The following is a 22,875-nucleotide window of genomic DNA, read 5'->3' on the forward strand; positions in this document are numbered from 1 at the left end:
CAGCATTACACAGTCTTGTTAGAAATATGGCTAGTCATACCTTAAGCAGAAAAGTCTGCTAACCGTTTCCCCCAACTGAAGTTACTTCATCTCAACAGTCCTATGTGGAAACAGCAATCGATTTTAGTTACTGTCTGCTAAAATCATCTTCCTCTCACAAACAGAAATCTTCATCCTTTTCTGTTTCAGAGTAAATAGTACATACCAGCACTATTTTAAAATAACAAACACTTGATAGAAGAATAAAAACTACATTTAAACACCAAAAAACTCTTAACCATCTCCGTGGAGATGTTGCCTGTGCAACGGCAAAGAGAATGACTGGGGTGGGCGGAGCCTAGGAGGGACTATATGGCCAGCTTTGCTGGGACTCTTTGCCATTTCCTGTTGGGGAAGAGAATATCCAACAAGTAAGGATGACGCCGTGGACCGGACACACCAATGTTGGAGAAAAGAAAGTATCAGTAAGTTCGTCCTTAGGAGTTATACATATGCAGGGTAAGAGAGTTGGTGAAGAAACCAAAAGCCAATTTTAGCAAACAGTAATGTGAAGATCTATATCTGTACATAACACATAGCTTAAAAGCCAGTTAAAGGGACACTAAACCCAAAATGTTTCTGTCAGGATTCAGGTAGAGAATACAATTTTAAACAACATTCCAATTTACTTCTATTATCTCATTTGCGTCATTCTTTAGAGATCCTTTGTTGAAGTTATAGTAATGCACACGGGTCAGCCAACCACATGAAGCATCTATGTGCAGCAACCAATCAGCAGCTACTGATGCTATCTAGATATGCTTTTCAGCAAAGGATATCAAGAGAATGAAGCAAATTAAATAATAGAAGTAAATTAGAAAGTTATCTTAGGGCGAAAAGAAGAGACAGCGCAACCCCACATCAAGGTAGTAGTTTCACAGTTTTAATTAACACACAAAAGTAATGCACTTACAGACAGAATACATAGATGTCGCATTAATCCCTTTATAGGGAACAACAAGAAGCAAGTCCCAGTTCTCTCTGGAATCTGTTCAAGTCCACGGCTATCAGTGCTGCCGCTTCGATATTGCTTACACACAGACACACAGTCTCAATGTATCAGAGCCGTCCTTGGCTCCGCCCCCAACGCGTTTCGTCTGTGCTGTCCAGACTTTCTCAAGAGGAAGTGATGATGCCTAGTACGCTCCCATGAGTCACTATTTACATCCACTTGTTGTTTCTAATTGGATAATGACTGTCCTATCCGGTAGCAGTATGCGGACAAGCCTCTCTTGTTACAGGCAATAGATTCCGCTTAGAGTAGAGCAAACATAAAATCTATCATGACAACATATGGCTATTAAATATTAAACACTTAAAAAACATAATTTATGCTTACCTGATAAATTCCTTTCTTCTGTAGTGTGATCAGTCCACGGGTCATCATTACTTCTGGGATATTAACTGCTCCCCTACAGGAAGTGCAAGAGGATTCACCCAGCAGAGCTGCATATAGCTCCTCCCCTCTACGTCACTCCCAGTCATTCGACCAAGGACCAACGAGAAAGGAAAAGCCAAGGGTGAAGTGGTGACTGGAGTATAAATTAAAAAATATTTACCTGCCTTAAAAACAGGGCGGGCCGTGGACTGATCACACTACAGAAGAAAGGAATTTATCAGGTAAGCATAAATTATGTTTTCTTCTGTTAAGTGTGATCAGTCCACGGGTCATCATTACTTCTGGGATACCAATACCAAAGCAAAAGTACACGGATGACGGGAGGGATAGGCAGACTCTTTATACAGAAGGAACCACTGCCTGAAGAACCTTTCTCCCAAAAATAGCCTCCGATGAAGCAAAGGTGTCAAATTTGTAAAATTTGGAAAAAGTATGAAGCGAAGACCAAGTTGCAGCCTTGCAAATCTGTTCAACAGAGGCCTCATTCTTGAAGGCCCAAGTGGAAGCCACAGCTCTAGTAGAATGAGCTGTAATTCTTTCAGGGGGCTGCTGTCCAGCAGTCTCATAAACTAAGCGAATTATGCTACGAAGCCAAAAAGAAAGAGAGGTAGCGGAAGCTTTTTGACCTCTCCTCTGCCCAGAGTAAATGACAAACAGAGAAGACGTTTGTCGGAATTCCTTAGTTGCCTGCAAGTAAAATTTTAGAGCCCGGACTACATCCAAGTTGTGCAGTAGACGTTCCTTCTTTGAAGAAGGATTTGGGCATAAAGAAGGAACAACAATCTCTTGATTGATATTCCTGTTAGTAACTACCTTAGGTAAGAACCCAGGTTTAGTACGCAGGACTACCTTATCCGAATGAAAAATCAAATAAGGAGAATCACAATGTAAGGCTGATAATTCAGAGACTCTTCGAGCCGAGGAAATAGCCATTAAAAATAGAACTTTCCAAGATAACAACTTTATATCAATGGAATGAAGGGGTTCAAACGGAACGCCCTGTAAAACATTAAGAACAAGGTTTAAACTCCATGGTGGAGCAACAGTTTTAAACACAGGCTTAATCCTGGCCAAAGCCTGACAAAAAGCCTGGACGTCAGGAACTTCTGACAGACGTTTGTGTAACAGAATGGACAGAGCTGAGATCTGTCCCTTTAATGAACTAGCAGAAAAACCCTTTTCTAAACCTTCTTGTAGAAAAGACAATATCCTAGGAATCCTAACCTTACTCCAAGAGTAACCTTTGGATTCACACCAATGTAGGTATTTACGCCATATCTTATGGTAAATCTTTCTGGTAACAGGTTTCCTAGTCTGTATTAAGGTACTAATAACTGACTCAGAAAACCCACGTCTTGATAAAATTAAGCGTTCAATTTCCAAGCAGTCAGCTTCAGAGAAGTTAGATTTTGATGTTTGAAGGGACCCTGTATCAGAAGGTCCTGTTTCAGAGGTAGAGACCAAGGCGGACAGGATGACATGTCCACCAGGTCTGCATACCAAGTCCTGCATGGCCACGCAGGTGCTATTAGAATCACTGATGCTCTCTCTTGTTTGATTCTGGCTATCAATCGAGGAAGCAACGGGAAGGGTGGAAACACGTAAGCCATCCTGAAGTCCCAAGGTGCTGTCAGAGCATCTATCAGGACTGCTCCTGGATCCCTGGATCTGGACCCGTAACGAGGAAGCTTGGCGTTCTGTCGAGACGCCATGAGATCTATCTCTGGTTTGCCCCAACGTCGAAGTATTTGGGCAAAGACCTCCGGATGAAGTTCCCACTCCCCCGGATGAAAAGTCTGACGACTTAAGAAATCCGCCTCCCAGTTCTCCACTCCCGGGATGTGGATTGCTGACAGGTGGCAAGAGTGAGACTCTGCCCAGCGAATTATCTTTGATACTTCCATCATAGCTAGGGAGCTTCTTGTCCCTCCCTGATGGTTGATGTAAGCTACAGTCGTGATGTTGTCCGACTGAAACCTGATGAACCCCCGAGTTGTCAACTGGGGCCAAGCCAGGAGGGCATTGAGAACTGCTCTCAATTCCAGAATGTTTATTGGCAGGAGACTCTCCTCCTGACTCCATAGTCCCTGAGCCTTCAGGGAATTCCAGACGGCACCCCAACCTAGAAGGCTGGCATCTGTTGTTACAATTGTCCAGTCTGGTCTGCTGAATGGCATCCCCCTGGACAGGTGTGGCCGAGAAAGCCACCATAGAAGAGAATTTCTGGTCTCTTGATCCAGATTCAGAGAAGGGGATAAGTCTGAGTAATCCCCATTCCACTGACCTAGCATGCACAGTTGCAGTGGTCTGAGGTGTAAGCGTGCAAAGGGTACTATGTCCATTGCCGCTACCATTAAGCCGATTACCTCCATACATTGAGCCACTGACGGGTGTTGAATGGAATGAAGAGTGCGGCAAGCACTTTGAAGTCTTGATAGCCTGTCCTCTGTCAGGTAAATCTTCATTTCTACAGAATCTATAAGAGTCCCCAGGAAGGGAACTCTTGTGAGTGGAACGAGTGAACTTTTCTTTTCGTTCACCTTCCATCCATGTGACCTTAGAAATGCCAGCACTAACTCTGTATGAGATTTGGCAGTTTGAAAGCTTGAAGCTTGTATCAGAATGTCGTCTAGGTATGGAGCTACCGAGATTCCCCGCGGTCTTAGTACCGCCAGAAGAGCACCCAGAACCTTTGTGAAGATTCTTGGCGCTGTAGCCAATCCGAATGGAAGAGCCACAAACTGGTAATGCCTGTCTAGGAAGGCAAACCTTAGGTACCGGTAATGATCTTTGTGAATCGGTATGTGCAGGTAAGCATCTTTTAAATCTACAGTGGTCATGTACTGACCCTCTTGGATCATAGGTAAAATTGTCCGAATAGTCTCCATCTTGAACGATGGAACTCTTAGGAATTTGTTTAGGATCTTTAAGTCCAGGATTGGTCTGAAAGTTCCCTCTTTTTTGGGAACCACAAACAGATTTGAGTAAAACCCCTGTCCCTGTTCCGATCGTGGAACTGGATGGATTACTCCCATTAACAAGAGCTCTTGTACGCAGCGTAGAAAAGCCTCTTTCTTTGTCTGGATTGTTGACAATCTTGACAGATGAAATCTCTCTCTTGGAGGAGAGTATTTGAAGTCCAGAAGGTATCCCTGAGATATTATCTCTAGCGCCCAGGGATCCTGAACATCTCTTGCCCAAGCCTGGGCGAAGAGAGAAAGTCTGCCCCCCACTAGATCCGATCCCGGATCGGGGGCCCTCAATTCATGCTGTTTTGGGGGCAGCAGCAGGTTTCCTAGTCTGCTTGCCCTTGTTCCAGGACTGGTTAGGTTTCCAGCCTTGTCTGTAGCGAGCAACAGCTCCTTCCTGTTTTGGTGCAGGGCAAGTTGATGATGCTCCTGCTTTGAAATTACGAAAGGAACGAAAACTAGACTGTCTAGTCTTGGCTTTGTCCTGAGGCAGGGCATGGCCTTTACCTCCTGTAATGTCAGCGATAATCTCTTTCAACCCGGGCCCGAATAAGGTCTGCCCTTTGAAAGGTATATTAAGCAATTTAGACTTAGAAGTAACATCAGCTGACCAGGATTTTAGCCACAGCGCCCTGCGTGCCTGAATGGCGAATCCTGAATTCTTCGCCGTAAGTTTAGTAAGATGTACTACGGCCTCCGAAATGAATGAATTAGCTAGTTTAAGGACTCTAAGCCTGTCCGTAATGTCGTCCAGAGTAGCTGAACCAATGTTCTCTTCCAGAGACTCAATCCAGAATGCCGCTGCAGCCGTGATCGGCGCAATGCATGCAAGGGGTTGCAATATAAAACCTTGTTGAACAAACATTTTCTTAAGGTAACCCTCTAACTTTTTATCCATTGGATCTGAAAAAGCACAGCTATCCTCCACCGGGATAGTGGTACGCTTAGCTAAAGTAGAAACTGCTCCCTCCACCTTAGGGACCGTTTGCCATAAGTCCCTTGTGGTGGCGTCTATTGGAAACATTTTTCTAAATATCGGAGGGGGTGAGAACGGCACACTGGGTCTATCCCACTCCTTAGTAACAATTTCAGTAAGTCTCTTAGGTATAGGAAAAACCTCAGTACTCGTCGGTACCGCAAAATATTTATCCAACCTACACATTTTCTCTGGTATTGCAACTGTGTTACAATCATTCAGAGCTGCTAACACCTCCCCTAGTAATACACGGAGGTTTTCCAGTTTAAATTTAAAATTTGAAATATCTGAATCCAGTCTGTTTGGATCAGAACCGTCACCCACAGAATGAAGTTCTCCGTCCTCATGTTCTGCCACCTGTGACGCAGTGTCTGACATGGCCCTAATATTATCAGCGCACTCTGTTCTCACCCCAGAGTGATCACGCTTACCTTTTAGTTCTGGTAATTTAGCCAAAACTTCAGTCATAACAGTAGCCATATCCTGTAATGTGATTTGTAATGGCCGCCCAGCTGTACTCGGCGCTACAATATCACGCACCTCCCTCTGAGCGGGAGATGTAGGTACTGACACGTGAGGCGAGTTAGTCGGCATAACTCTCCCCTCGTTGTTTGGTGAAATTTGTTCAATTTGTACAGATTGATTTTTATTTAAAGTAGCATCAATACAGTTAGTACATAAATTTCTATTGGGCTCCACTTTGGCATTGCAACAAATGACACAGGTATCATCTTCTGAATCGGACATGTTTAACACACTAGCAAATAAACTTGCAACTTGGAAATACAATTCAAATAGAATAATATTAAAACGTACTGTGCCTTTAAGAAGCACAGAAGATCTATGACAGTTAAAAATTAATAAATTGAAACAGTTATAGCCTCAATCCTTGTAAACAACACAACTTTAGCAAAGGTTTAATCCCATTAGCAAAGATAACAATTTCTGAAAGCAGGAAACAAATTACAGAATAAAAGTTTTTATTTCAGTCAAACTATAATTCTCACAGCTCTGCTGAGAGAAATTACCTCCCTCAAAATAAGTTTTGAAGACCCCTGAGCTCTGTAGAGATGAACCAGATCATGCAGGGAATACAATGAGTTGCTGACTGAAATATTTGATGCATGACATTATATCGGTATGGCAGGATTTTCTCATCAATTCTATTGTCAGAAAATAAAAACTGCTACATACCTCTATGCAGATTCATCTGCCCGCTGTCCCCTGATCTGAAGTTTACCTCACTCCTCAGATGGCCGAGAACAGCAATATGATCTTAACTACTCCGGCTAAAATCATAGCAAAACTCTGGTAGATTCTTCCTCAAACTCTGCCAGAGAGGTAATAACACACTCCGGTGCTATTTTAAAATAACAAACTTTTGATTGAAGATATAAAACTAAGTATAATCACCATAGTCCTCTCACACGACCTATCTAGTTGCTGGGTGCAAGAGAATGACTGGGAGTGACGTAGAGGGGAGGAGCTATATGCAGCTCTGCTGGGTGAATCCTCTTGCACTTCCTGTAGGGGAGCAGTTAATATCCCAGAAGTAATGATGACCCGTGGACTGATCACACTTAACAGAAGAAATACAATTTAATAAACATCGTAAAATCCAATATAAAAAATCAACATTGTATAAATCACAAATTAATACAATAATAATAACAAACACATCTTTTGCATATTATAAAGGAAAACTAAAACTTACACAAGAAGGTTTACACACATGATACGCATTCTTTAAAAATACTAAAGTTGATACAAATTCATTCAAAATATTTTTCTTTATTCTTTAAAGGAACCTACATAGTGAAAAAGAGAGTTAATACAAGAGTCAATTAAAACTAAAACAAGTGTTGCTAATTTAAAACATAAAGGCTTGCAAGTCTATGTCGACATTTAACCCTTTTGGGGCCATACAGTTAAGTAAGTGAATCCATTTGGTTTCACATTATCTAAGGTGCATTAGTCTCTGTTGCTCATTGCCCACTGTCTGTGGTATAATCTCTAGAATTTTCACCTTTAAACTATTTGGATTTTTATTATGCACCTTCCTGAAGTGTTCAGACAGACTATGGTTCACGTATCTTTTTGTTATGTTCTCTATGTGTTCATATATGCGGCGTTTGACTTTCCTTTTCGTTCTTCCCACGTAAATTAAATTACAATCACACATTAGATAATACACCGCATATATGGATACACATGAAGCTCTATCTTTAATCTTAAATTCCTTGGAAAGATCCCAATTGTAAACACTATCACCCTTACTGATGAGACTGCACATGCAACAGTTAAGTCTACCACATTTGAAGGTTCCTCCTTTATTTATACACCAATCTGAGAGGGTCCCTTTCTTTTTGTTATTCAATTCTCTCAGCTTTGATGGTGCTAAAATATTTTTGATGTTCTTATTTTTCTTAAAGATGGTTACTGGATAAGACTCTAGATGGGGTCCTAACACAGGGTCAGCCTGCAGGATATTCCAATGCTTATTAAGTGTGGTTTTAATAAAGTTAGCACCTAGATTATATGTAGTTATAAATTTAGCTCCCAATTTCTTAACCTCATTCTGGGATTTCGTAGTGGTTTGTATTTCATTATTGCTAAGCAGAAGATCCTCTCTAACTTTGTTTCTACTCTCAGTTCTTGCTTTCTTTACTAGGACACTATTATATCCTTTCCTAAGAAATTTATCTTCTAACTGATCCGCTTCTATTTCAAAATCTTCTATGTTGGTACAGTTTCTACGGATCCTAAGAAATTGGCCATAAGGGTTAAATGTCGACATAGACTTGCAAGCCTTAATGTTTTAAATTAGCAACTCTTGTTTTAGTTTTAATTGACTATTGTATTAACTCTCTTTTTCACTATGTAGGTTCCTTTAAAGAATAAAGAAAAATATTTTGAATGAATTCGTATCAACTTTAGTATTTTTAAAGAATGCGTATCATGTGTGTAAACCTTCTTGTGTAAGTTTTAGTTTTCCTTTATAATATGCAAAAGATGTGTTTGTTATTAAACTTGTATTAATTTGTGATTTATACAATGTTGATCTTTTATATTGGATTTTACGATGTTTATTAAATTGTATTTTTAAGTGTTTAATATTTAATAGCCATATGTTGTCATGATAGATTTTATGTTTGCTCTACTCTAAGCGGAATCTATTGCCTGTAACAAGAGAGGCTTGTCCGCATACTGCTACCGGATAGGACAGTCATTATCCAATTAGAAACAACAAGTGGATGTAAATAGTGACTCATGGGAGCGTACTAGGCATCATCACTTCCTCTTGAGAAAGTCTGGACAGCACAGACGAAACGCGTTGGGGCGGAGCCAAGGACGGCTCTGATACATTGAGACTGTGTGTCTGTGTGTAAGCAATATCGAAGCGGCAGCACTGATAGCCGTGGACTTGAACAGATTCCTGAGAGAACTGGGACTTGCTTCTTGTTGTTCCCTATAAAGGGATTAATGCGACATCTATTTATTCTGTCTGTAAGTGCATTACTTTTGTGTGTTAATTAAAACTGTGAAACTACTACCTTGATGTGGGGTTGCGCTGTCTCTTCTTTTCGCCCTAGGATTTTCATTTAAAGAGAGTGTTTGGAAACAAGCCTCTGGAACCAGCTGCACCTCATTATCAAAAACTTGTGAATAGGAGTTGGCAACATAAAAATCCTTGCAACTAACATTGCCATACGTGTGTACTCCTAAGGCCACTTCCCTGCAGTGGGTAATACCATTCAAAAAAACACATCAGTGTTTTTTTTTACCTGTGTTTTTTACTTACCTGTGTTTTTTATTATTTTTTTATTTATTTATTTCTTTGTTCCTTTTAGTATTAACAAATGCATTTATGAATGTGTACGAATATTTCTATTGATCTATTAGTGTGTATTGATTTACTATTGTTGCAATATTAATTTTATAATCTAACAACTTAGAATTACTCGTAGCCATTTGCTATATTTTTTATCTCTCCTTTTCCGACGCTTATTAATTTACATCCACCACTCTACCTAGCTGCGCTGTTAATACTTTTAGTGTAGTAAATTAGAAAGTTGTTTAAAATCACATGCTCTTTCTGAATCATGAAATAAAAAAATGTTGGCTTCATGTCCCTTTAATGACAAGGATACAAGATGCATTTGCCTAAAATACCAGAGAATTGTTAACACATTTGCTATCACTCCATTTAAACAAAAAGATAAATAAAAATGTATCCATCAAAACTATATATAAATCCCATGGTTTTGATATATTTCAGGTCACCATCGTTAACTTTTTCACAAACTTTGGGGTTCTCATTGAAATTATTTACATACCACTTGTGCATTAATAATTGGTTGTAAAAGCTTCTCCGAGATCCCCTTTGTTCAGAAATAGCAGACATGCATTGCTTTGCCATTGTTTTATTATTAATTAGTAATATTTTATTGTACGTATTCCCTCCCACGTCACTGATGCCTCCCAAAAAGCTCCCCCTCCAGCGATAGGCCGACCACCTGCCTTCCCTCCTTACCTCCCACACCACCACAGCTGCAGATATAGACAGAGGCACTTAAAAGGTATTTTTTTCCAACATGTATAGCTTTACACTGTATTGCCAGTCCAGGGATAAATTCTTCAAAAGCTTCGAGTAACTCCTCCTTTGCTATTTCAGAGGTAGATATTTGTGAGCTCCTACACTAATCCAGGCAACCACTGTTAGTATGTCACAGGATCAGTAACTACAGCATTGTTAAAGGAATATGGAACAAAACATTTTTCTTTCATGACTAAGAGCATGCAACTTTAAACAACTTTCTAAAAAAAAAATTCTATTATCAAATTTTCTTTGTTTTCTTGGAATCTTTGTTGAAAAGCAGGGAAACATGCTTATGAGCACTATTTGGCAGCAGTTTTGCAGGACTGTTATCCATTTGCAAGAGCACTAGATGGTAGCACTATTTCCTGCCATTTAGATGGTTTTCCAGATGCATACATGGGTATCTATTTAACACAGAATATCAAGGGGACGAAGCAAAATTGATAGAAATAATTTTGAATCTTTATTAAAATGGTATGCTCTGTCTGAATCACAAACAAAAATGTTTGGGTTTCAGATCCCTTTAAGTTTGTAGGATGCACTTCAGCCTCTATGGGGACTGTGAAAAAACCCCAAAATTTATGCTTACCTGATAAATTTCTTTCTTTTGCGATGTACCGAGTCCGCGGTTTCATCCTTACTTGTGGGATATTGTCCTTCCTAACAGGAAGTAGCAAAGAGAGCACCACAGCAGAGCTGTCTATATAGCTCCCCCTTAACTCCACCCCCCAGTCATTCGACCGAAGGCCAAGGAAGAAAAGGAGAAACTATACGGTGCAGAGGTGACTGAAGTTTTCAATAAAAAATACTATCTGTCTTGATAGACAGGGCGGGCCGTGGACTCGGTACATCGCAAAAGAAAGAAATTTATCAGGTAAGCATAAATTTTGTTTTCTTTTGCAAGATGTACAGAGTCCACGGTTTCATCCTTACTTGTAGGATACCAATACCAAAGCTTTAGGACAAGGATGAAGGGAGGGACAAGACAGGAACCTTTCTCCCAAAAATAGCCTCCGAAGAAGCAAAAGTATCAAATTTGTAAAATTTGGAAAAGGTAAGAAGCGAAGACCAAGTCGCAGCCTTACAAATCTGTTCAACAGAAGCATCATTTTTAAAAGCCCATGTGGAAGCCACCGCTCTAGTGGAGTGAGCTGTAATTCTTTCAGGAGGCTGCTGTCCAGCAGTCTCATAGGCCAAACGGATGATGCTCTTCCAGCATAGACAACAAACAAAGAAGATGATTGGCGAAAATCTTTGGTTGCCTGCAAATAAAACTTCAAAGCACGAACCACGTCCAAGTTGTGCAACAGACGTTCCTTCTTAGAAGAAGGATCAGGACACAGAGAAGGAACAACAATTTCCTGATTGATATTCCTGTTAGAAACAACCTTAGGGAGGAACCCAGGTTTGGTACGCAAAACCACCTTTTCAGCATGGAAAACAAGATAAGGCGAGTCGCATTGTAATGCAGATAGTTCAGAAACCCTTCGAGCTGAAGAGATAGCAACTAGAAACAGAACTTTCCAAGATAGAAGCTTAATATCTATGGAATGCATGGGTTCAAACAGAACCCCCTGAAGAACATTAAGAACTAAATTTAGACTCCATGGCGGAGCAACAGGTTTAAACACAGGCTTGATTCTAACTAAAGCCTGACAAAAAGCCCGAACGTCTGGGACATCAGCCAGACGCTTGTGCAATAGGATAGACAAAGCAGATATCTGTCCCTTTAAGGAACTAGCTGACAATCCTTTCTCCAATCCTTCTTGAAGAAAGGACAAAATCCTAGGAATCCTGATCTTACTCCATGAGTAGCCTTTGGATTCGCACCAAAAAAAGATATTTACGCCATATCTTATGATAGATTTTCCTGGTGACAGGCTTTCGAGCCTGAATCAAGGTATCTATGACAGACTCAGAGAAACCCCGCTTTGATAAAATCAAGCGTTCAATCTCCAAGCAGTCAGTTGCAGAGAAATTAGATTTGGATGCTTGAACGGACCTTTAATTAGAAGGTCCCGTCGCAGTGGCAGAGTCCATGGTGGTAGAGATGACATGTCCACCAGGTCTGCATACCAAGTCCTGCGTGGCCACGCAGGTGCCATCAAATTCACCAAAGCTCTCTCCTGTTTGATTCTTGCAATCAACCGGGGAAGGAGGGAAATGGTGGAAACACATAAGCCAGGTTGAACGACCAGGGTACTGCTAGAGCATCTATCAGTACTGCCTGAGGATCCCTGGACCAGGATACGTAACAAGGAAGTTTGGCGTTCTGACGAGACGCCATCAGATCCAATTCTGGTGTGCCCCATAGCTGAACCAGTTGAGCAAACGCCTCCGGATGGAGCTCCCACTGCCCATAAGATTAGCCCTGTATGTAAGCTAGTAATGCCCCTTATATAACTAGGATTACTGCTTCCTCTTCCCCTAATGGGGATACTGTCAGCCTTTCTGAGTTAACGCAGTCTCTGCAGAAAATATGACTGAACATACCTCATTGCTGTATAGCAAGAAACCGTTCATCACACTGAAGTTTTCCTGTACTCCTCAGCTTCTGTGGGAACAGCAGTGGACCTTAGTTACAAATGCTAAGATCATCATCCTCCAGGCAGAAATCTTCATCTATATTCTGCCTGAGAGTAAATAGTACAACACCAGTACCATTTAAAAACAACAAACACTTGATTGAAGTAAAATAAAACTAACAGTTTAACACCTCTTCTCTTTACTTAGAGCCAGCAAAGAGAATGACTGGGGGGTGGAGTTAAGGGGGGAGCTATATAGACAGCTGTGCTGTGGTGCTCTCTTTGCTACTTCCTGTTAGGGAGGACAATATCCCACAAGTAAGGATGAAACCGTGGACTCGGTACATCTTGCAAAAGAAAAGCACAGTTTTCAGAGGTATGAGTGAAACAGGCAAAACAAATAATAAAAGGATACTGATTATTTACAATTAGTTCATTTTGACATTTGACATATACAAAATGAAGTAAATAAATGTATACAATTTGCTTATAACATGGACACACAGTATATGGATACAAATATACTGCAACATTGAACAGAATATTCAGGAATCATAAAAATGAAGGAGTTATGCCCTTATGAATTTTTTTCTGATTCTTCATATAGGGAGTACAGGTTTTTTTTTATCTGCAATACTCACTCTTGAGAGTGTGGCACTGGATAATACATCACAAAGTCCTAAACTGGAAGTAACTGGTTTGCAAGATTTTTTATTTATTTTTTTACAAAAAAATAAATAAAAATAATGTATGCGTGGGTTTAGCTGTATTTTATATCCATGATACGGAGAAGAGGAGGTCAGAGGTCTGTATATCCCTGAAACTATTTTTTAATACATTAACCCCTTAACGACCAAGGACGTACAGGGTACGTCCTACAAAAAAAGGCAGTTAACGACCAAGGACGTACCCTGTACGTCCTCAGGGGTTTCAAGTGGTGGAAGCGATCCTGATCGCTTCCAGCCGCTTTCAAGGTATTGCCGTGATGCCTCGATATTGAGGCATCACGGCAATACCTTTTTTTTTTTTTTTTTTTTTTTTTTTTTTTTTACACACCGATGCAGAGAGAGCCACTTTGTGGCCCTCTCTGCATCGGCCAGCGATGGTGCCGATCGTTGGTGGGTGGGAGCCGTAGCAGGTAGGCGGCCCATCATTGGAGGGACTTCCGAATCCTGTTCCTGCAGAGCACGCAAGTGATCTGGAGCGCGTGGGGCGTGTGCACGCACGCTCCATTGAGTCCGGAGAGGGAGGGGGAGGTAGAGAGAGGGAAATTAGCTATTCTACAAGGGATCTGGGAGGGGGATGGGCAGCTACACTACAGAAAATTGGGGTTTCAGCAAACTGGGCAATTGTTTATGAGCAAATTGAGTGCTGGCAGACAGCTGCCAGTACCCAAGATGGTGGAGAATAGGGGGAGGGTTAGAGAGCTGTATGGGGGGGGGGGAGAGAATCAGGGAGGTTGGGGGCTAAGGTGGGATCCATCACTGCTGTATAAAATAAAAAAAATCCTTTTATTTTTAGTACTGGCAGACTTTATGCTAGTACTTAAGATGGTGATGACAATTGTGAGGTGGGGGAGGGAAGAGAGTTGTTTGAAGGGGGTCAGGGAGTGGGATGTGTTAGGTGGGAGGCTGATCTCTACACTAAAGCTAAAATTAACCCTACAAGCTACATAATTAACCCCTTCACTGCTGGGCATAATACAAGTGTGGTGCGCAGCGGCATTTAGCAGCCATCTAATTACCAAAAAGCAATGCCAAAGTCATACATGTCTGCTATTTCTGAACAAAGGGGATCCCAGAGAAGCATTTACAACCATTTGTGCCATGATTGCACTAACTGTTTGTAAATAATTTCAGTGAGAAACCTAAAATGTGAAAAAGTGAACAATTTTTTTTATTTGATCGCATTTCGTGGTGAAATAGTGGCATGAAGTATACCAAAATGGGCCTAGATCAATACTTTGGGTTGTCTACTAAAAAAAATATGTCAAGGGATATTCAGGCATATCAGTGTTCAAATGTAACTATCGCTAATTTTGAAGAAAAAAAATGGTTTGGAAATAGCAAAGTGCTACTTGTACTTATTGCCCTATAACTTACAAAAAAAAGCAAAAAACATGTAAACATTGGGTATTTCTAAACTCAGGACAAAACGTAGAAACTATTTAGCATGGGTGTTTTTTGCTGGTTGTAGATGTGTAACAGATTTTGGGGGTCATATTTTATTAAAAAAAAAAAATAATAGTAAATTAAAAGATATGATGAAAATAATGGTATCTTTAGAAAGTCCATTTAATGGCGAGAAAAACTTTATATAATGTGTGGGTACAGTAAATGAGTAAAAGGAAAATTACAGCTAAACACAAACACCGCAGAAATTTAAAAATAGCCTTGGTCCCAAACGGACAGAAAATTGATAAGTGCTGTGGTCCTTAAGGGGTTAAGCTGCTTTCTTACCACTGTTTTGCAAGTTTGAATAATTACAAATACAGTTATAATAAAGAAATATAATCTGTATATTAAAACTGCACATTAAGGACAGGGGAGACAGGAAGAGGTGGAGACACGCTGGGTTCTTGGCGTGTAGTTACTCATGTGGGATTGAGCAGAGCCTCTTGCAATACTTACCACCGCAAGCATATCCTTACATGCTGTGTGTTGTTACGGCAGCTTGCTACCAGTCTCTTCATAGGGGTTTCCCGGGTCCTTCCCCTAGACTTGTTTGGCCAAGGTTGGCGCTTTGAACGCTGAGCGCTACACCGGCAGAACACCGGTAGAAAGCTATACCTGAAGGACGCCATATCTGCAGAACGCCACACCCGCAGAGCACCGGCAGAACGCTTTACCTGCAGGACTTGCTACCAGTCTCTTCATAGGGGTTTCCCGGATCCTTCCCCTAGACTGGCGCTTGAACGCTGAGCGCTACACCGGCATATCCTTACATGCTGTGGGTTGTGACGGCAACTTGGATTCCGAGCTCACATGTTGAGCAGCTTGCTATCAGTCTCTTCATAGGGGTTTCCCGGGTCCTTCCCCTACACTCGTTTGGCCAAGGCTGGCGTTTTGAACACTGAGCGCTACACCGGCAGAATACCGGTAGAAAGCTATACCTGAAGGACGCCATATCTGCAGACGCTACACCAGTAGAACACCGACAGAACGCTTTACCTGCAGGATCTGCTACTAGTCTCTTCATAGAGGTTTCCCGGGTTCTTCATCTAGATGCGGTCGGCCAAGGGTGGCGTTTGAACGCTGAGCGCTGCACCGGCAGAAAGCTATACCTGCAGGACGCCATATCCATAGAAAGCTACAATAGTAGTACACCGGCAGAACACCATACCTGCAGGACGCCATATCTGCAGAACGCTAAATCAGCGGAACACTATAACTGCAGATTGTTAAATTGCTACATTGACAGAACGCTACATCCGCAGATTGCTACATTGATATATCTACAGAAAAGTTACAACTGCAGAACGCTGTATCCTGGTTTTTTTTGGAACAAGCTGCAAAGGCACAGTCTGCTTACTCCTTATTAAATCTGCAGAAATACCTAATGCAAGCTACGGTCTTAGACTCCTGCATATGCTTAGCTATACAACAGGTCACCTAGCAGCGGCACAGCGTCTTTTCTTCTTTCTGCTATTTGAATCACCACCGGACAGGGTATAGCACGGGAGTTGCTCTTTTAGACATCCCACCTTGGTTATTGGAATAAAGCTGCAAGACCCTTAATTCTACAGGAAGGCTTACTTATTTGTTTTTGGCTATTCAATTGTTACCAAGCCTACAGGAGTGCATGTTACCAGCTATAGCCTCATACTCTTGTTGTGCTACATTTAACAGTCTCTCTGTTACCACAGCGTCTATAGACAGAGGTGCCAGCATGTGATATATGGTCTTCTGTTTGCCATATAGAAGTTTAGAGTTACATGCAGTATTGGCCTTTCACTATTGGGATATAATACTAGGACGTACTGAAGCTAATTAAAAGTTAAAAGAAAAAAAAAAAATTATGATGCTCTGAACTGAGTATAATAACAGATTTTGGATGACTTTCTAGCCCTATGATTAATATATCTATAAAGTTATACAAGAAGAAACCAGCTTGTAGAAACGTCTTCTACTATTAACACGGCTACAAGGAGTGGTAACGTAAATCAAGTATTTTTCTATATACTCTCTAGCCTTAAATTTTTCTTGTTTAAATACAGATTATTTTGGAAGAACTATTGTTTTGGACATATTAACTGGAAAGACGTTACATTCTCACCGTGACCTTTCAGGTCGTTCTGAGAAATAAGTATTATATTGTTCTGATTGTAATAATTGCTGACTGTAAAATAAGATATTAAGGAGAATGTACCTAGTATTTAAGAGCTGCTGGATTTAAAACTATTCATGGTATACTTTTAAGGTAATAGCATCTTATACGCAACTTAAAGATTTATCTACTTTTGTTGTCTAAGGAAAATTATTGATAATGATTTGATCTTATGTGTGTATAGAGGGAAATAGAGAGAGAGGGGAAGGAGGAAGAAAAAAAAAAAAAAAAAAGGAGGGAAAAATAATAATTTTCAAACAGAACTAATTACTTTAATTTTTATATACATAGAGTCAATTTATTTATAAAGCACTCACCTTTAGATAGTATTTTTTAGGTAAACCAATTACTCTATCATAATTAAGATCACTTTGTTTTTTTTGTTTTTTTCACTTTCTTTCTTTTTCTGCCTTTTCACATGGAGAAATTTGTCACTAACTTTAGATCACAATCACCAAACATGCCAGTAAAAACCAGAGATAGAAAAAACAGGACTAGCATGGATAACCATGGTAATATACCATTAATGACGGCAGCAACAGAGTTAAATACGATAGATCCGCAAGACATAGTCAAACAGATAGCAGAACTTATGCTGCCGCAATTTGACCAAATTAAATCAGATATATGTAATTTAAGCTCAGAAATTAAACAATTTACATCTAGACTAAATGAAGCAGAGCAGCGCATCTCTGACTTAGAAGATACTATGACTTTACAGGAGCAAATAACTAAAGAGCATAACTCCAAAATAACGAACTTACAGTGTAAAATTACTGAGCTAGAAGATAGAGCACGGCGCAATAACGCCAGGTTTGTGGGTATTCCAGAGACAAAGGAATATCAAGATTTACATAATTTTATTTCGTTAACTCTCCCCCAACAACTAGGAATACCAGCTGACCTTTTGCAGTAGAAAGAGTGCATCGTATAGGGCCAGCTAAAACGTTACCTGATGGAACAGTCAGGAGTAGGGCGGTTATTACCAAATTTCTTGATTTCCAGGATAAGATTAAGATGATGTATTATTACAGGCAGAAATCCCCATTCCTAATTGAAATTAAACCATTATTAATGTTTCAAGATTTTTCAGTTGAAACATCTCAAAGGAGGAAAGAAATAGCTCCCCTATGCACAAAATTAACCCAGGCCGGGATAAAGGCCACGGTTATCTATCCCGCAAAAGTTAAGGTAATAAATGATGGCATACATAAGATTTTAAATAATCCAGAGGAGAAGTAAAAGAATTTGCTAAATTGAAGGCCATCAATTTATCATTCTAAATAGCTATGTTTATTTAGTCTTAAATTGAGATGTATAATTTGATTGACATGGAACATAAATATATGAAAATGTTGGTTCAAGAGCCTGACCTTGCTCAAATTAATTTTTTTTTTCTCTGTTCCCCTTCTTTGCAGTCAAGGGAAAGATAAGGAAAAAAATAAATAAATATATAGTCAGCTTTAATTGTGTACTCTTTATAATTTTATATGGTAGAAATAGTTAATTTAGCATCTTGGAACGTTGGTGGGATTTCCTCTCCACAGAAGCGTAAAAATATTCTAGCACAACTTAAAAAACACAAAATAAATATTGCCTTTCTCCAAGAAACACATTTAAAGGATACAGAATTAGTTAAATTAAAAACTGACTGGGTAGGGGAAGTAGTAGGTACCCATTGTACAAATAGGAAAAAAGGAGTAGCCTTTCTCTTTCATAAAGAACTACAGTACAAAAATTTTAAGAACTGAGGCTGACCGAGAAGAAAGATATCTTATTATACATTAAGAGTTAGATGGAATGCCCCTCATATTATGCAATGTCTATGGACCTAATAAATTGGATAAGCAATTTTGGATTAATTTACAGTCTAAATTACTACCTAATTTTACAGATAATTTGATTATTGCAGGAGATTTTAATTTAGCTAGATACCCTACATTGGATAGGCTAAAGCCTGCACAGAATAGGAACAGTAAACAAGAAGTCAAAATATTTAAAAACTTCTGCAATATATTACATAGTAAAGACATCTGGAGGATTCAAAATCCAGATTTGAGGAAATTCTCTTGTGAATCCCGTTCGTATAAAACGATGTCTAGAATAGACTATTTCTTGGTAAGCGATAAAATACTTGGATTAGAATTACAGGCTGATATACATAAAATTATTAATTTGGATCATGCTATCCTTACTCTTAATTTTAGAATTCGGAAGCCACAAGAAAATAATTTTAATAGATTTTATTTCCCAAGATATCTTGCTCAAAATGTCCAATTTAAAACATGGTTAAAATTAAAATGGTCAGATTATATTAAGATCAATTCTACACCAGGAATTAAAATAGAAACTTTATGGGAAGCATTCAAGGCAGTAATAAAGGGGGACATTAAAGCATATCTGGTCATGCAGAAACGCAATAATCTAAGGAAGGATATAGAACTTGCTAATCAGCTACGTAATAGCTACAACACTTATATTAGCGATCCTTCTAATAAATACTGGGAACTATATCGTAAAGTTAAAAAGGAAAGAGAACTCTTTTTAGAACTAAAAGTGGCACAGGAGGATCTTAGAAGACGTTTTTTTTTTCAGACATAGCGGTAAAGCATGGAAACATCTAGCTAATTTAACCAAATCTAAAAAAAAGAGAGAAATGATCGAAGCCATTAAAAACTGAATCTGGTAGAATTACACATGTTAAAGAAATTCAAGATTATGCATTTTGTTATTTTCGAGATCTGTACTCAGCATCACCAATAAACCCTCAAATTCAGAAGGAATTTTGGGGTAAAATACAGGTTCCATTATTAGATAAGATTAGCCTAGATAAATTGAATATACCTATAACATTATTAGAGGTGACTAATGCTATCAAAGCATCAGCAGCTAATAAGGCTACGGGACCAGATCAGATCCCTGCTGGGTTGTACAAAATTCTTTCGGAAGAAATTTCCCCATCACTAGTTACCTTGTTTAACCAGTATTTTATTAATAATGTCCTATGTTCAAGATTTTTTGCCTCTTCACTTATCACATTGGTCCTTAAAAAAAAGAAAAATCCAGAAGAGATTAGCTCATATAGACTAATATCACTTCTAAATTGTGATTATAAAATATTTATGTCTATCTTAGCATCAAGGCTTAAACTTGTTATTGGATCTCTGATACATAAGGACCAGGTAGGTTTTATGCCAGGGAGGAATTCTACCCGCAATTTACGTAAACTTCACTTATTATTAAACTCATATTATATACAAGATAAGGAAAGGGTGCATACTAGAAGAAAGGATGCAGCCATAGTCTCAACTGATGCGGAGAAGGCCTTCGACTCCATTACTTGGGACCATTTATTTTTTGCTCTTAAGGAATATGGAGTCGAGGGCCCTTTCTTTCACCTTATACGGTCAATATACAATTCAGCTAGGGCATCGGTCATTATTAATGGAACATCTTCAGAACAATTTCCCCTTTCTTAAGGGATCGAGACAAGGGTTCCCATTGTCTCCATATCTTTTTAATTTGGCCCTAGAGCCCCTTGCGATCCTGCTGAGGAAAGAATTAGATGGGGTTAAACTAGGTACTAGAAGAATAACAACACTCTTATATGCTGATGACTTGTTAGTATTATTAACAAATACAAAAAAAAAGATATACCCTTGCTAATACAGATATTACAAGATTTCGGGGCCTTTTCAGGTTATAAGATTAATACATTAAAAACAGAATTTTTTGGCTAAAATTCATACCACTCATCCCCATTTAAAGAGGCAAAAGATTCCTTTACATACCTAGGGATTAAATTATCGAAAAATTATAAAGAATGGTATGATCTCAATTACCCCCCGATCTTTCTTAAAATAAAGCGGGATATGGAAAAATGGGCAAAATTTAAACTTACTATAACTGGTAAGATTAATTTAATTAAAATGCTTGTTTTTCCGAAACTACTCTATTTAATGCAGAACCTTCCAATTTTGATAAAAAAGAAAGATTTAATTGCTTATAGAAGAGCATGTTTACAATTCATATGGAAAGGGAAAAGAAGATCAATAGCGTTTAAAAAAATGTCCCTCTTTAGAACTAATGGTGGATTCGCTTTACCTGATGTAGAAATGTATAATCTATCGTGTATATGTAAAATCGCAATAGATTGGATGGTTAGTGCGGATTATTATGCCGTGCTCCCAGTGGAAGACATGTTAGTATCTCCATATTCTCTTACATCACTTCTTCATACGTTACCTGATAAATGGCCTACTAAAATTAGTCATTTTCCTGTGATTCAGTGTGTAATAACGGCATGGCAGAAAATGCTTAGAATACTAGGTATTAACCCAACTTTTTCTAAATATTTAACTATCAACGGTAATCCTAATTTTACTCCAGCATTAGGCTCAAAAATCTTTAAAAATTGGGCAGTGAAAGGAATTAAAATGGTACATCAATGTATCGACCTAGAAGCAAAGGTATGTAAGCAGTTCTCCGAATTTAAACAAGATTTTGACATTGAAAATAGAGATTTCTTCGCTTTTTTGCAGATACGACATTATATACAAGGAATCATACAGAAAAATATAACATCTGAGTCTTGGAATATGTTGGAACCGGCTTTTACTTTATTTAAGGCTGGTAAATACAGTATCTCGATCATATATAAAATAATTATCTCCACATTTGGCCATGAGAATCTTCAAAAATTAGCAGATAAATGGCAGATCTCCCCAAAAAGGTTACAACAAAGCTTTAACCTAATAGATAGGGTGACAATTTCTTCATCATGGAGAGAAACACATACCAAATTTGTAAATAATGCATATGTTACCCCACAGGTTAAAGCTAAATGGGATAAAACAGAGGGACGCTGTCTGAAATGTAAGATTATAAATGCAGATCTATACCACTGTTTCTGGGGATGTCCTAAAGTGAAATTATTTTGGCATAAAATAAATACTTGGATTAATAAAATTAATACGACTAATATTCAATTAACCGATAAACAGGTGTTCTTTTTTGTAACGCAGGACGGAACATTATTCAAAAATATTCCCCAATTGAATATTATAATTATAACTGCTAGATTATTGATATTAAAATACTGGAAATCTAAAAAAGCTCCTAGTATTAAGGAATTTATTCAAAAACTTCAAAATCAATTAATTATGGAACAATTCGATATATCTGTGAATTCAGAATCCCAAGTTAGAAGTTTCCTTTATAAATGGGGATTAATAATTAAGAGCTTCCCAATAGAAACTCAGAGACAATTAACTGCTCCGTTTATGGGTACGGAATATATTGAACTGGTGAAGATGAGGTGGGAAGACAAAGACCGTGGAAAACAGGGAGAGAGAAAAATGCAAAATTCAATCTATTTTTTTTTGTTTTTGTTTTGCCCTGTCTTGTTTTGTTTTGTCATTTAGGTTTTTAGTTTATTTATGGAAAATGGCCATAATTAGTACGATGATCGTAATATAGGAATGCTAAGTGTGATGTGAAAATTTCTTTCTGACAGGTTAACGGATATATGTATCACTTGGAATTACAAATTTTCGTTAAAGAATTATTATTTAATGAAATATTCGTTATTGTAATATGAATATATGCTATATTACTTGTGGAATTATAATTGAATTACATTTTGTATGGCAAACAGAAAATAAAGATATATAAAAAAAAACTGCACATTAAGGGTTTACGCTTAAACCTATTGTACCTGGAAAAGATTTCTGCAAATGACTCTCCAACAATGACTCATCAAGCAAGAATTCAAACCATGAAGTCTGCGGAGGAGTACACGGCCGGCTAGAAGTTGCTGCCTCTCGATCTGCTGCTTCCGCACTCATCTTCTTCCCCTGTACTTTATCCCCGGCTTGGCTTTTCTTCCTCATTTTTCTGCAAGTTATACTTTCTAAAAAGTATTGTAAACATTTAAAATGGGAAAAATGTACATAAAAGAAAGAAATAAAATTAATTGTCGTCTAATTTAAAATATTAGACGATAATGATATTAAAAGTTTGGTTAAAATAATTACCTAATA

The 22,875-nt window shown here is 38.7% G+C and overlaps 1 protein-coding gene across 1 annotated transcript in view; it reads right to left on the reverse strand.

The window, feature by feature from the left end:
* The window catches only part of INTS8 (integrator complex subunit 8), a gene marked incomplete in the record, with an annotated part of 407,787 nt that overhangs the window by 377,225 nt on the left and 7,687 nt on the right, over positions 1 to 22,875 (reverse strand). The window contains 1 exon segment of the mRNA XM_053715214.1: positions 22,551 to 22,745. Within this exon segment, the coding sequence (XP_053571189.1) occupies positions 22,551 to 22,725 (175 nt within the window).

The sequence above is a fragment of the Bombina bombina genome, chromosome 5 (assembly GCF_027579735.1).
Source record: "Bombina bombina isolate aBomBom1 chromosome 5, aBomBom1.pri, whole genome shotgun sequence".
Classification (NCBI taxonomy): domain Eukaryota; kingdom Metazoa; phylum Chordata; class Amphibia; order Anura; family Bombinatoridae; genus Bombina; species Bombina bombina.